This window comes from Frankliniella occidentalis, unplaced genomic scaffold (assembly GCF_000697945.3).
Source record: "Frankliniella occidentalis isolate FOCC.00 unplaced genomic scaffold, Focc_3.1 Scaffold426, whole genome shotgun sequence".
In the NCBI taxonomy this organism is placed as follows: domain Eukaryota; kingdom Metazoa; phylum Arthropoda; class Insecta; order Thysanoptera; family Thripidae; genus Frankliniella; species Frankliniella occidentalis.
The window spans coordinates 1-13,595 of NW_026267547.1; the positions used below are offsets into that span (position 1 = coordinate 1).

At 39.8% G+C, this 13,595-nt stretch overlaps 3 protein-coding genes across 4 annotated transcripts; 1 reads left to right on the forward strand and 2 right to left on the reverse strand.

Moving 5' to 3' along the window:
• Positions 1–86: 86 nt before the first annotated feature.
• Positions 87–10,514, reverse strand: LOC113212188 (uncharacterized). 2 transcript variants are annotated; one of them, XM_052274693.1, is made up of 12 exons: positions 8,158–10,514; positions 7,626–7,729; positions 7,259–7,516; positions 7,040–7,179; positions 6,676–6,958; positions 6,385–6,593; positions 6,020–6,308; positions 5,747–5,943; positions 4,074–5,634; positions 2,398–3,985; positions 1,197–2,302; positions 87–1,111 (listed from the first exon to the last, which is right to left on the reverse strand). In XM_052274693.1, exons 3-12 carry the CDS (start codon positions 7,475–7,477, stop codon positions 923–925), a joined length of 5,781 nt encoding a protein of 1,926 aa, XP_052130653.1. In that variant the 5' UTR covers positions 7,478–7,516; positions 7,626–7,729; positions 8,158–10,514; the 3' UTR covers positions 87–922. The 2 variants fall into 2 exon arrangements, with proteins under 2 accessions (XP_052130653.1, XP_026286581.2); XM_026430796.2 differs by having other exon boundaries at positions 7,840–10,514.
• LOC127751326 (uncharacterized) lies at positions 121–791 on the forward strand. Its single transcript, XM_052274694.1, has 4 exons — positions 121–228; positions 311–391; positions 494–563; positions 644–791. Exons 1-4 carry the CDS (start codon positions 146–148, stop codon positions 713–715), a joined length of 306 nt encoding a protein of 101 aa, XP_052130654.1. The 5' UTR covers positions 121–145; the 3' UTR covers positions 716–791.
• Positions 10,510–12,507, reverse strand: LOC113212195 (farnesyl pyrophosphate synthase-like). Its single transcript, XM_052274695.1, has 5 exons — positions 12,286–12,507; positions 11,364–11,567; positions 11,054–11,293; positions 10,856–10,990; positions 10,510–10,728 (listed from the first exon to the last, which is right to left on the reverse strand). Exons 1-5 carry the CDS (start codon positions 12,505–12,507, stop codon positions 10,510–10,512), a joined length of 1,020 nt encoding a protein of 339 aa, XP_052130655.1.
• Positions 12,508–13,595: the final 1,088 nt, after the last annotated feature.

Sequence of the window (13,595 nt, forward strand, 5' to 3'; positions counted from 1 at the left end):
ATTTTATTAAAAATTTCCAGCTATTAAGAATCTAAATAACATTCCTTTGCAAGGAAAACCCTTGACAGTTCAAAAGTCAAAATTCAAAACAGTAATTGTCACTTACTCAGACAAAAAAAAGGGAATTGGATCCACCTACAAAAAAATGAGTAACACAGGACTGCATAAAAGATATGACAGAACCCACAATAGACCACCAACAAATTCAATCTATGTCACTAATTTACCGTAAGTAACTTTTATACTACCTGCAAAAGTTCATTATGCCACATGTAATACACACATAAGTAAATTTCTAATCCCCATTCAGAAATGACTATGAAAAGCATGATGTCGAGTTGATTTTCATGGCTTATGGGATCCATTTCAACTTGGATCAAGTAGTAGAACAGTAAGTACAATTGCCTAATTTTTCTACCACAAACAATCCTTCTTATATAAGTAATACCATTTTTATAAATTACTAATATTGCAACTTACATCATTTATGTAGGAAAACACAAAAGTTCAAAAGCTTCACTATAAACCTGCAATCAATTGGAGAAGCAGTAGATGCTCTTGTGGTATGTATTACATAATGCAATATTTAATAAGTAAAACTTAATCATTTCAGCATTTATAACCATTATTTCTTTTTCCATAGACAATGCATAACGTTGAGACTGACGATTGGCAAAAGATGTATGTATGTTTTGATAAACCACAATTACCTTGAAAGACCATCATTTGTTAACAGAACTGCAGTATAATTTAATTAATTATTTTTCAAAGACCATTGGCAAACAATCAATGCATAATGCCAAACAAATCATCTAATTTTGTATTTAATCACCAAATAAAATGAATACTTTGATGCCATAAACTGTATTTTCTTTGAGCCTACAACAAATCAATTACCTCGAGATAATCACACATTGAGTATTCAAAGTACACATTTAGTACTAATATATTGCAAAAAATCATTTCTTAATATGAGATTGCCTGAATTCAATTTACTTATTCGTGAAAATGAAAATGGATATAACATAATGCTATTCAGTGACTTCACTCTTGACATGGCAACATACGTTAGGCCAAGTGCAAATTCCTTCTCACCAATGTGAACAACAGCCTGTTGAAAACAAAAATCAAATAAACAATAATATTAAAAAATTACTCATGCCACAACTTGTTAATAACTCACTATTAATACATACCTTTGACAAAGTAAGTCCTTGAGATTTATGAATGGAACAGGCATAGCTCAATGATATTGGAAATTGAATACGAGATAATGATTCATTATGCCGATTTGTCCAACTGCTCAACATAGTAGGCACAGGTACTACATTTGAACCTGGTATTATAGAAGGGCCAGTGTAATTTTCAAATTCACACAATAAAACTGTTGGATGATGAATTGAAACTTCAGTCTTATCATTATATAAAATGTCAACAATTTTACCCATAGCACCATTAACTAGGCCTTTAGCCAACCAGAGATTCGTTCTCAGCATAATGTTACATCCCTTTGCTAGATATAAATTTTGCTCCAATCCTTGGGCCTCATCAGTAGAAGCTTTTTTAGCTTTAACACAATTTGTTCGAGCTTCAACTTTCAAAACTGGTACAAAATCATTGTTACTATCTCTCAATTCAGATAACTTTGATATATTAAAATTACGCACTTCTTCTTTAGTCGCAAATAAATGCAGTGCATCATCAAATTCATTATAATTACTTACTGATCCCTTCATTCTAGTCCTCAAAACTTCATAATCTTCCTTAGTTACAACACCTTCACTAATATTATTCAATATATTTAGAAATTGGCTATCATTTTGCCTGTGTATTTTATTCAAAATAATACACTTCTGAATATTCTGCATTGCATTGTAACCACATTGTGATAAAACACAATTCTGATTATAACTATAAATTGGTTTATCTTTAACTGGTGGTAACTGTTTTATATCACCAAAGAAATATGTAAACAAACCACCAAAATCTTCAGCATAATTACCAGTGGCCTCTTTGCAACGTCTATTTATCATTCCCATCATCCTACTACCAATCATAGAATATTCATCAATAATTAAAAACTTCACATTTGCAAATTCGTTGTTCAATTTTCTAGCTTGTTCACCTGCTAATGGTTTGAAATTCTTACTTTCTCTTGGAATTCGAAAGATTGAATGAACAGTTTTCCCTTTAATCAATAATGCAGATACACCTGTAGGAGTACCTAATACATAAGAATCCTTTCCATATTTCTCTGTTAACAGTTTTCTAATTTGTGCAATTACCAAACTTTTCCCAGTACCTGTAAAATAAACAAAACCATTAATTTCGACATTGATTCATTAACTTCCAATTTAAAATCATTCATTATTTAACAATTGTATATTAAGTACTAACCAGCCTTGCCTTGAACTATGCAAGTTTTAACAACATCATCACATGCATAATTGGTATTATTGCATTCAATTGATTCAATTTGTTTGGTCACTAATTGCAGCACCTTCTGCTGATCACAACTGAGACTAATATTAGGACTATTAACAAACGCATTTGTCTCTAATTCATTACTATTTTCAAACATTTTCTTCTGCTCTCTGATAAAATTTTGAAATTCTTCTATGGTTCCATACTGTTCATACATCTCAAATGATCCCATCCATGGATAATTTATATCTACATGCCTTTTTCCCAATTCAACTTGATCTATTCTACCGCGTCCAATACTTGAACACACCATCCATTCTTCGTTATTCTCCCTTTCCAGTTCTGCTTCATAAAAACCATCTAACAATTCTTCATCATCTTCTTCTCCTTCAGCTTCATCAGACGCTACATTTTCTAACAAATCGACAACTCCTGGCACATTGCTTAAACCATATCTAATATAAGCTTCATTCCATGACTCATTCTCATTCCTTAAATTTTCATCATTGCGCCATGGTACATGTAAATAAACTTGCTGTTCAAAATACTTGTCATTCTCTTCATCCACTTTTAACTTCACAATTGGAAAAACTCTAACAATGTTTTCTGCGTTGGAAGATAACAATTTCCACTTTGCAACATTATATTTCTTGGCAACATCCCATAATGAAACATTTTCCAAAAATGCAGGACGATCTTTGTACTTTTCAATAAACGATTTACCACTTGTACCATCATCAAGATTCTCATCATCAGTCAAAATTTGGCACCATTTCTTATTATTAAAATTAACAATAACAAATGATCTTTTACCACTAGAATGCAATTTGAGTCCTAACAATATATGGCTTACTTCTTGGGCTGAAACATCACGTTCCACACAAGCTTTAATAAAAAAGCGTTGAATGGCATGAACGCATTTGCTTTCTTCATTCATTGAATCCAAAATTCCTTTCATCAGATCAAGTACACAGCCTGAAGAAACTTCTGACTTTGAAATGTATTTCGATAAATACGCCAATAATCTCTTCTTACTAATAACAGGTGCAATGTCCATGTTTGCACGCCACAACTGTATTATAAACTGATTGTATTTATTTAACCTGTCATCATTACGAGCCGGACAAAATTCAATTTCACCAGATTCATTTGCAACACATTTCGCTTGATCATTCAAATCCAAAATAGGAAAGCCAAATCTGCACTTACTTTCCTTTGTTCTGTTATTATACTTAATACAATACTCAGTAGAACATTTTGTATGTCTTTGGACTGTATTCAAAAGCTCAGCAAGATCCTTCTGAAAGTCAGTTACATTGCCATATACTTTTCTACAAGGATGATCATCTTCTCTCTCTGAATGACTATCTGGATTAATGGCTGATATAAGATCATTAAAATAATCAACAATGACATCTAATTCTTCTTGTGTTGCCTCTTCCATCTTGTCACAATTAGGAGCATTTTCAAACCAAAAGACTCCGTGCAGGTGGCACGAGCCTCTGTGCTGATATTCAATGCGATACCAGTAATCAATGACATTATACTTTTTAATCAAAACCTGCAAAAAACCACCATGCATAAAATATAACCAAAAAGTAAAAATTAAAACAAATTTACAAAAATTGTTAATTTAACACAGTACTTACATGTTTCAAAAATGCATTTACCCTCATATCAAAGAATTCATCAACAACTTGTGGATTATCTCTCAATAGCTTATGTCTTTCAAATTCAGTCAATTCAGATAAATCTTCTTTTCCAGTAAGTAATCTATACAGATCTTTCCAATGTAGATCTGCAGCACTCAATGTTAAAAATATGGTTGGCATATGTAACTGATTAACCATATCATGCAATTCTCCAGCTCTTGAATGCCAATATGCCTTACTTCCCCTCAAGTTTCTAGCATGAAACATTACTTTCTTCAGAATATTTGGATTTTCTTTTAATATTTCCTTTAATTGATCAACAGTCATATTTTTAAATTCTTCATTTTGTTTGACATACACATTTCCATCTGTTAATGCAGTCCAACGCATCCAAGAATTATAAGCAAAAAACCGAAAAGTTTTATGCTTAGAAAACCTTTCATCTCGATAACGCAATAAATGTCTAAAATAATTAGACGCATTAACATCTTTTTCATGCCAATCCCTCAAGTCAGCTTTACCATAACAAAATAAAGTAGGAAATGCACAAGCAATGTAACCTGGAGTACTATATTCATCTATAGGTTGAGATTCAAATGAAGGCCAATTTAGGTAATTTCTAATCTGTTCATCTTGATGTGGAAAATGAACATCAGACACAACTGTACGATATGGATCATCAATATTACTTTCTTCACAAATTCCATCATCTACATCCATAGGTATTACATTCTTCTCACTTATATCATTTCCACAATATGATTGGATTTCATCGGACACATTGCTATCTTCAGGTAATAAATTTAGGTTATCCTCATTAATCATTATGTCCTCATAAAACTTATTATTGTGTTTCAACCACACTAATGCTGCTTTAACTTTATGAGCCCTCACATGAAAATCATGGTATGTGTTATCTTCACCTTCTTTCCTGACAACAATAATGGAATTTAAATCTGTAATCTTCATTGGCAATTCTCTGGCAAAACTATCAATTTTCTGAGAGAAATTGATAACGTTCTTTCGATAACCGTATTGCCCATTCCTGGTTAACATATATACTGAAATGAGGGGGTGAACTCTAGCAATCAATCTTTCCTCAATGAAAGTCAGACCTTGCAATTCAATAGGAACATCTCCTGGATCCATATTATTTATACCACAGTATTCCCAACACTTGTCTTTATGTAAACATTTCGTTTCATCATCTCCTTTAACTAAGAACTTTTCTTTGCAGGATACACACACATTCCACTTCAGATTTTTCATTTCATCATCAAAGTCTGATGCTGCTCTTTTAGTTACATCAAAACAAATGGCATCATAATTGTTATCACTCCACCGGTTTAGATTTAAACAATATTGTTCCACACTCTCATCAGACAAAACGTGTTCAGCACACATAGGAACTGCACTTGGAATTAATTTATCTACCTTCTGATAATTGATAAACTTTTCTTCAAAATGATCCTTACATACAAAAAACTTCTCATTAATAAACTTTGGATCATACAACAATAAAATACCATTCCCAATATTCTTCAACCATTGCAAAAACCTGCAAAATAATAATTGCAACAAATATTACCAATTTCAAAAATTATGATCCCAATCTTACCAACAAAATTCATAAACAAAAAATAATTAGAAATAAGGGGCACAAAACTCACCTGTCCAATTTAGTCTGATCTACTTGCATAACACCATTAAGTTTTCTAAGAACATTTGGAAATCGAAACATTGTTGTTTCCCTATTGCTTCCATTGCAAGATAAGTAACAACACTTCTGCAATCTAGTATAAGAACGAATTGGCTCCACAACATTATTATTTTCCTCCAACTCATTAATAACAACAGGTACTACATCCTGAAACAAATAGATATAAATTCATCAACCACACAAAACACAATGAATATGTACAACTAATAAAACCTGTGCTTACATCTTCAGTTGCTACATTCTTCTGTTCATCTTCATCGAACTCAGTTATCTTATTTGACAAAATTTGAGGCATCTTCCACGCCATATCAAATTTATACATAAGTTCATCACTTAAACACTCATACTGAAAGTGAATTGGGATTGCAGCCACTTTCAATTTTGACTTATTATACTTGTAAAATGCATCATTTGAAAAATGTCCCTCACACACAAAAACTTCTTCAAATAATTTACTTGGATTGCGATTCAATAATAATGGATTGCCACATTTACGCAGCCATTCCCTACAACTACATGAAACAAAACATTACAACACAAACAAAACTATATTACCCATACAATTCCATACAGAACACATGTACTTACGTTTGTAACGCCTGCAAATTAATAACTTTACCTCCCTTCTTAAACACATTTGGAAATGAATACAATTTTTCAAAAATATTTACACATCCTTGAACACAACATTTCTTAACATCACAATTGGTACGATTTCCAACACTTTCAACAAGTGCATCATTGCTGATATTTACTTCACTTTCTTCATTAACTACGTGTGTAGAAATTTGATCATCCTACAAATGAATTCAAAATGGCACAATGTAATTTAAAGTCACAACAATTAATAAAAACCCTTTGGCATTTAACACTATTTACCTCAGTAACATCAATGATATTCTTCTCCATATATTCTACAAACGTATCTACATTAAATTCGCGAATATTCCATCCAATATCATAAGCACTCATTGCATCATCACCAATTGGATTAGAATCAAACAGTGATGGAATGGCAGTCTTCTTTAAGATATCATTATTTTTGGAATTGAATTGATGCATATTGAAATGATCAGCACACAAATAAAAACCATTACACATATGACCTGGATTCACATTTAATAATTTCATGTTACCAGATAATCTTATCCATTCCCTAAGCCTGTAAAAGTATAACATTTTTCACATTCAATTCAATACAATTAATGGCACACACATAACACACGTGACAAACATTACTTGCCGTTCAAGGCCAGACTTATTCACCACCTTCCTCCCATTCATATTTCTAAATATGTAAGGAAATGAATACAATTTTACACTGGCATTATTTGAATGACACTTTGCTGCAGAACAAACTCGTGTGGCTAACATATTCCCGATCTGAAACAAACAAACCACGCTATGTTTAACAGTTTCAACTCAGTAAATATATACAAACATCACACAAACCAATACTAACTTGGTTCGGCTTATCAATAAATTGTGATTCCCAACGAGTCACATTTGGTTGATTTCCACCATACACTTCAACCTCCACAATTTCAGAACCAACATCCATACCATGCGATTCATTTTCAAACAATTGAATTTCACAAATGGCATCTTGCATTGAAATGTGGACAATAGCACTAAATACAGCCGCCATAATCCACAATAATTTACAGCAATACATCTGCATGTTACAATAATAAAATTAGACGAATCTCATGAACATAATCTGTAACAAACGTACAATGAATAAAATAAAACAAACGAAACAAAAACCTTGACAACAACTTAAACACATGAGAACATAACCAATACCAATGCCAGCGTTACATACATACCTTTCGGTGAATCTTTAAATTCCCACACTAATTTTTTTTATTTATTCATAACAATACATCTGCATGTTAAAATAATCAACTTAGACGAATCTCATGAACATAATCTGTAACAAACATACAATGCATAAACTAAAAAAAAACGAAACAAAAACCTTGACAACAACTTAAACACATGAGAACATAACCAATACCAACACCACCGATACATACATACCTTTCGGTTAATCTTAAAATTCCCAGTTTAAAAACACACCAGTCAAAACTTGTGATAGTGCTCCGCCGCTAACGGCTACCGGCTCACGAATTTCAAACATGTAATAGCTACCACCACAACGAAATGAAAACTATATTTGCCAAACCAAATACAACATTTATTTAAAACGCCTTAAAACTACAGAAGTGCGCCTAAAACGAATGCATACAACACAAAACATGGAAATGCAACGTCCTAACAATTTAAAGGTAGCAAATATATAACATTGCATATGTTCCAACACAATTTTTTTCCATACACTGTTAGGTTGGCACCAACCTATTGCGGCGACTTTTCCGATCAATATGTTGGCTTCGTTAGACGGTATAGTCCATTACTATATTGTATAGTATAGTTTAGTTTAATTTGCACTCAGCCAACAACTCGATGATCACTAGACGAGGGAGTCACGTGTGGCACTAGCCGGACCGCTCTACTGAGCAGGTGTATGCCAACTGATGAGTGCGACTGGCGCGTTTGAGAGTGTCTGTTGGAGAGAGATACCGAGCGAAGAGCTGAAGTACGGGCGAGGGGGGAGTCGCAGCGCCACAACAACTGAAGGCGTGCCTAAGAGACTACCCAGTGAAGGTCAACGGCTCAGGTCCACCCGCGGACTTATAAACTCAAGTAAAACACCAAAAACTTCTCATTCCAACGAACCGATTCGTTGCTCCCTAACACCGTTTTTTTTTTTAGCAGATGGTACCTTACAACCTTACACTTACATATCTAAACATAACTATACACGAGTAAGGTAAGGTGTCATTGCTTTAACTCTCGATTAAGAAATATTAAAGAGAACCAGAAGAAAGCTTATATACGTATTGTGCTAGGCCTGCTAGGCGGGGTCGTGAAGCGGCTGGCGTACGTCGCCCGACGCCGTCTCGTCGCGCCGCGTCAGCCCCGCCCCCGCCCGCCACGAGCCGAGCCTAGAGAGACTCAGCCGAGCCCGAGCAGCCCCACGCAGAGTCGGCCGCGCTGGTCTACGCTAGTCCAGGGCTCATACCGGTCAGGGAAGTCAGGGAAGTCAGGGAAAAGTCATGTCTGGTTTTATTCTAACTCAAGTAGTTTAGCCAAAAACCTAAGAAAATTACGGAATTTTTGCCATTCGTGCGATCTAGAATTGCCCAGTGGCAGTGGGGGTCACCATAAGGGGTCCAGGATCGTAACCCGCTCTTGGGACCCGTTTTTGCGGCCCGTCCAAATTTTCTACAAGCAAAAGAAATCGACGCGTCCTAACAACAATGTTCTATCTGCAGCGTGCGGAGTACACAATATCCCATATGCAGAGTGTCGTTTACACAATGTTCTATCTGTAAAACGGGGTTGGGTGCAGCCCTTCACCTTTGTGGGGTTTGCAAGAAACTGGAAGACATTAAGGCCAATCTGCGCACATCTCGACTAATAAATATGTTGATAGTCAAACTGCATCCCGCATAATTTAATGCACTTTTGAGAGGCAGACCACAAAAAGGAGTTGGACATTGGACATGAGACTAAGAGTCTTACGTTGCTTTGCGTCTCACAACCTCAAATTTGGATCCAGGAAGCGGAAGAAGGGATTAACTGACATAACCCCAAACTGAGATTTTTAGTGGCCGTTCTACATCTACAGTAAAATGGCACATTTTCCGTCTACGTGCCATAGTTCCTGCGATATGACGGAATGAAAAATGAGTCAAGTAGACTTATCCCTTTTTACCTCAAGGTTTTACTTGTATTAGGAGAAAAATCGGATTGACCCCTAATGAATGATATATAGCATTTAGAGATATTTGATAGATGAGATGACTCTTTTTGTAGGACATTAAAGAACTTGCCTCCAAACTCCATTAACTTTTATAGGAGTAACTTGACTTAACTCCCTTTACGCAAATTTTACGGGAGATACATTTTGAAAATCTAGATAGGGTCGATATCAAATATTCTACCATGACCATTTTATCAAGCAGTCTTCAAAAAATAAGAATGGAAAATAAAAGTTCAAAACTTTTTTGAATTTGTAGCGTAAAACAGTTTTTGGTGTTTCCTGAAATCTTGTGGTTTTGCAGTTATCCCCTTCTTCTGCTTCCTGGACCAAATACGAAAATAGGCCTTCAGTGGCATTGAAGTATACCACACAGGTACTTGCTTGAGTGGAGTGGAACATATTTGATAATTTCCACTAGATAGATGAGCAACGTGATAAATAAAGAAGACAGTGAAATAAAAACGTTAACAGTTCTTCTTAACTGCAAACGAAGCCACGGTTAGGAAATTTTAGTAACTGTTTGATTGTTGAATCGAAAGTACTTGATGCTTTTTTGTGCGCCATATCTTTCTGCACTATGTTGTATAATTGAAAACTATTTTTAGCGTGGGCGCTAGGCAGTGGGAAACCGACTACTCAGAGAGCAATGTGTTCATTGTTGGGCTGTTACGCAGACGCGCCTCGAAGATGCAACAGGTGGTGTTGAACCTCCCCCTTGCGCCACGCTGTCGGGTAGAAACGACCCTAACGGGTTCGTATAAAAAATCTGTCCCAGAACTTTATTTAAATAGTTATGTACGGAGTTTTCCTGTTGTCGCAAGACTTTATCAAGGAATAAATATATAAGTTATTATCACAGTCTGTAGCGTACTTTCTTAGTGTTACGGTAACGGTTCCTCCACCCGCAGCAGCGGCTGCCGGATGGCGTCCAGGATGTAGTGCAGCGCGTCGGGCGGCAGGTCGCGCTGCCTCCGGATGACCTCGCTGATCCTGGAGTACTCGCTGCGCATCCAATCCTGGGCGGCCTCCTCCACGCCCAGCTCCGCGTACAGCTCCATAACGGCCGCCACCTTCTCGGCGTCGTCAACACCGTAGTTCTCCTGTCGGCGTTGCATCTCGGGATTAAGAAAGCCCCTGTGAGGTAGGCCCCTGTGAGGTAGGTCGCCCCGCTCGGCAGTCGTGAGTGCGACCCCTCCGGCGGCCTACCCCCCAGGCGCTCCCGCTCACCTTAAGCAGGGCGCGTTGCTTGTCGTTGGCGCGCCGTTTGGCCTCCACCACCAGCCACGAGCACTTTCCGTTGCGGATGTCGCACCGGGACTTCCCCGACAGCGACTCGGGCTCGTAGCAATCGCTGTAGTCGTCCTGGACGGGAGAATGCATGTGAGTAGAGGTGGCGGTCGACAACCTTCGCGCGCCCAAGCTCACCTGCACGGTGAAAAGCATCCCGATGTCCTGGGCCATCCGCCAGAGCGCCTCGTGGCGCCCGCTGTCCGAGAGGCCGGCGAGGTGCATTGCTGCGGCCAGCGGGCTGTAGAAGCTGTAGTGCGAGATCTTGAAGCGAGCCTGCGCCGCGTGCATGGCGTGGTCGAAGGCGTCGAACCTTCCCTCGCCGGTGAAGCCGTTGTGGCACTCGTAGTTTTGGGATATGACAGCGTAGAAGATAGTCTGCGGGGAGACCGAGGTGTTTTACACATCGCGTGAGAGGCCGAGAGGGACGCTCACCTACCGCTCTCACCTCGTTGAGGAGTTCGAACAGGCGAACGTAGCTCGGCTCTGTGCGGAAGTAGCGGTGCAGAACCTTGTTCATCGCCATGTGTATGATGAAGGCGTCGTTGATGGCGTGCAGGCCAACGCCCGGCAGCGTGTGCCATGCGGGCAGCCCCCTCCGGAGCTCGGCTCCGTCGACCAGGTCGTCGGCGATGACGATGTAGCCCTGCAGCTACTCGGACGCACCAGGATCGTAAGCATCGTGAGGGGCATAAAGGCTCGTCTACAATGCGAGGCGTGGAGCGCAGGCGTGGATCGTAGGTTGAGGCGTGAGCGGGATCGTGGGGTAGCGAAGGCAAAGTTGTCAACATAGCTCATTGGAAGGCGTTGAGGAACGAAAACAGAACGGGGAAACCCGCTAAAAACCAGCGCAGCAACAGCCAAAACCGTAAACAGTTTTCCACGACCTGCGCCTGCGATCCTACGCCGTCCATTGTAGACGAGCCTTAAGGGAGGTGGTGATAGGGTCCGCCCGGGCCGCTCACCATCTCGAAGGCGAGGCCCAGCGGCCTGCCCAGCGCAGCGCGGTCCAGCGGGAGCAGCTCGCGGCAGGCGTTGAGCGCGCTGCAGCCACGGAAGAGGCGGCCCCCCGGCACGACGTAGTGCAGCACCTGTGGCTCCACACAGGTCACGTGACCTCTCACAGGCAAAATCACGCATTAAAAAGTGCGCAGACTTATTCTTCGTGAGGAACGGATTTAAAATGGGAACGTACTGCACTGAATATTGTTAAATGTTGTAAAATATTCGCTTACAGCACCAAAGAAAAACGTTTTCTATGAAATTTCACATTAAATTGTGGGTCAGGCCCTGTACAATACTCCCTCTTTTCATTAGATGTGAGGAAAAAGAGGAGGTATAGAATGGGTTAATACCAACGTTGTCCTTACTTTGCCGATCCACTCCGTCTCGGACGGGATGCCGACGGGCAACGAGTCGGCCTTGACGTCCTCGACGAGGGTGGGGAAGAAGGCGAGCAGCTCCCTCCGGTCGGCGGCCAGCTGTTTGCCGGGGGCGATGAGTTGCGCCGCGGTTCCGTGGACGGCTCTGAGGACGCCGACGAAGGCGCGGCCCTGGGCGGCGGCACTAGACGACAGCATCGGCGCCCACATGGCGGTCAGCGTCGTGCAAAAAGTGGAGGAGCTGTGACGACGCCCAGCCCAGCTTTTCAAAGTTAAGTCAACGAGATGCAAGTGACCGATTTAGGTCGCCACCGCATCCTCCGCGGTGGTCCACGCCACACGCGTGCATAGTGATAGGAGGAAAGTTTTCGGAGGAAAGCAAGAGCCTTATTCAGTTTAGGAATGTTCCCGAGAGCGCGACAGCATGAAAGCGTTGGAGAAGGGCGAGGAGAAGGGAGCGGGGAGGGAAAAGGCGTCCAACTCCACGCTCTCAATGTACAAATGGAAATTTCGTCACATTTTTCACCATTTTTCATCAATTGAAGTCATATTATCAGTTTTTCATCATTTCGTCATATTTCAATCATTTTAAGTCACTTTTTGCCATTTTCACTCACTGTTCAGTCAAATTTCGTCAATTTTAGTCATTTTCAATCCTTTGTTCTCATCAAATGTTGTCATTTTAGTCATACATGAACTATTCTACGCGTCATCAGTCGCCTACTACTTCTTAGCTCTCTGATAACCCTTTCTCAATTTTTTGAGACTTTTCATCATTTTTTTTCCCATTTTTCATCTTTTTCATTATTTTTCATCGATTTTTGTTATTTTTCATCCTTACTCAATGTACACGAAGATTAAAGTGGGGGATGCTGTCGCGCCCTCGTCCTCTCGCGCCCCCTGCTCTTCGCTTCCTATCCCCCCTCGTCCTAAATTCACGCTCTCGCTCTCGCGCTGCTCGTGGGCGTGGCTAAATTGAACACAGCAACACAGCTCATGACTGTACCCAAGCCTAAGAACTCACGTTTCTCGGCCTCCAGCCACCAGGCCAGACCCGCGCACGACTAAAGGCATGCGCCCCAGGGGCAGCAGAGACTGCGTGTCACCGGTCGCGGGAGGGAGAGGGAACCAGGTTGGGTCGATTGGGTGGCCTGCCCACCAGGCGCCAGAGGTGCGGGCCGAGCTGGCTGACGAAACTTATGATTGACTTTACACTTTTGCGCTTGGTACGGCTGCCGGTTCCGCGCCCCTCTCTACTGCGACCGAGGCGCAGGCTGACGAGACTGTAATCTCTATGG

What these genes read in the sequence shown, in the direction of transcription:
- LOC127751326 (XM_052274694.1), top strand. Translation starts at nt 146, where the DNA reads ATGAGTAACACAGGACTGCATAAAAGATATGACAGAACCCACAATAGA. An exon ending in ATCTATGTCACTAATTTACC is followed by an intron (nt 229 to 310) that starts GTAAGTAACTTT and finishes ATCCCCATTCAG; the next exon opens with AAATGACTATGAAAAGCATG. An exon ending in AAGCAGTAGATGCTCTTGTG is followed by an intron (nt 564 to 643) that starts GTATGTATTACA and finishes CTTTTTCCATAG; the next exon opens with ACAATGCATAACGTTGAGAC.
- LOC113212188 (XM_052274693.1), bottom strand. Translation starts at nt 7,477, where the DNA reads ATGCAGATGTATTGCTGTAAATTATTGTGGATTATGGCGGCTGTATTT. An exon ending in AGAATGTAGCAACTGAAGAT is followed by an intron (nt 5,944 to 6,019) that starts GTAAGCACAGGT and finishes TATTTGTTTCAG; the next exon opens with GATGTAGTACCTGTTGTTAT. An exon ending in GATCAGACTAAATTGGACAG is followed by an intron (nt 5,635 to 5,746) that starts GTGAGTTTTGTG and finishes ATTATTTTGCAG; the next exon opens with GTTTTTGCAATGGTTGAAGA.
- LOC113212195 (XM_052274695.1), bottom strand. Translation starts at nt 12,507, where the DNA reads ATGTGGGCGCCGATGCTGTCGTCTAGTGCCGCCGCCCAGGGCCGCGCC. An exon ending in AGACGGAGTGGATCGGCAAA is followed by an intron (nt 11,568 to 12,285) that starts GTAAGGACAACG and finishes GCGTCCGAGTAG; the next exon opens with CTGCAGGGCTACATCGTCAT. An exon ending in AGCAACGCGCCCTGCTTAAG is followed by an intron (nt 10,729 to 10,855) that starts GTGAGCGGGAGC and finishes CAACGCCGACAG; the next exon opens with GAGAACTACGGTGTTGACGA.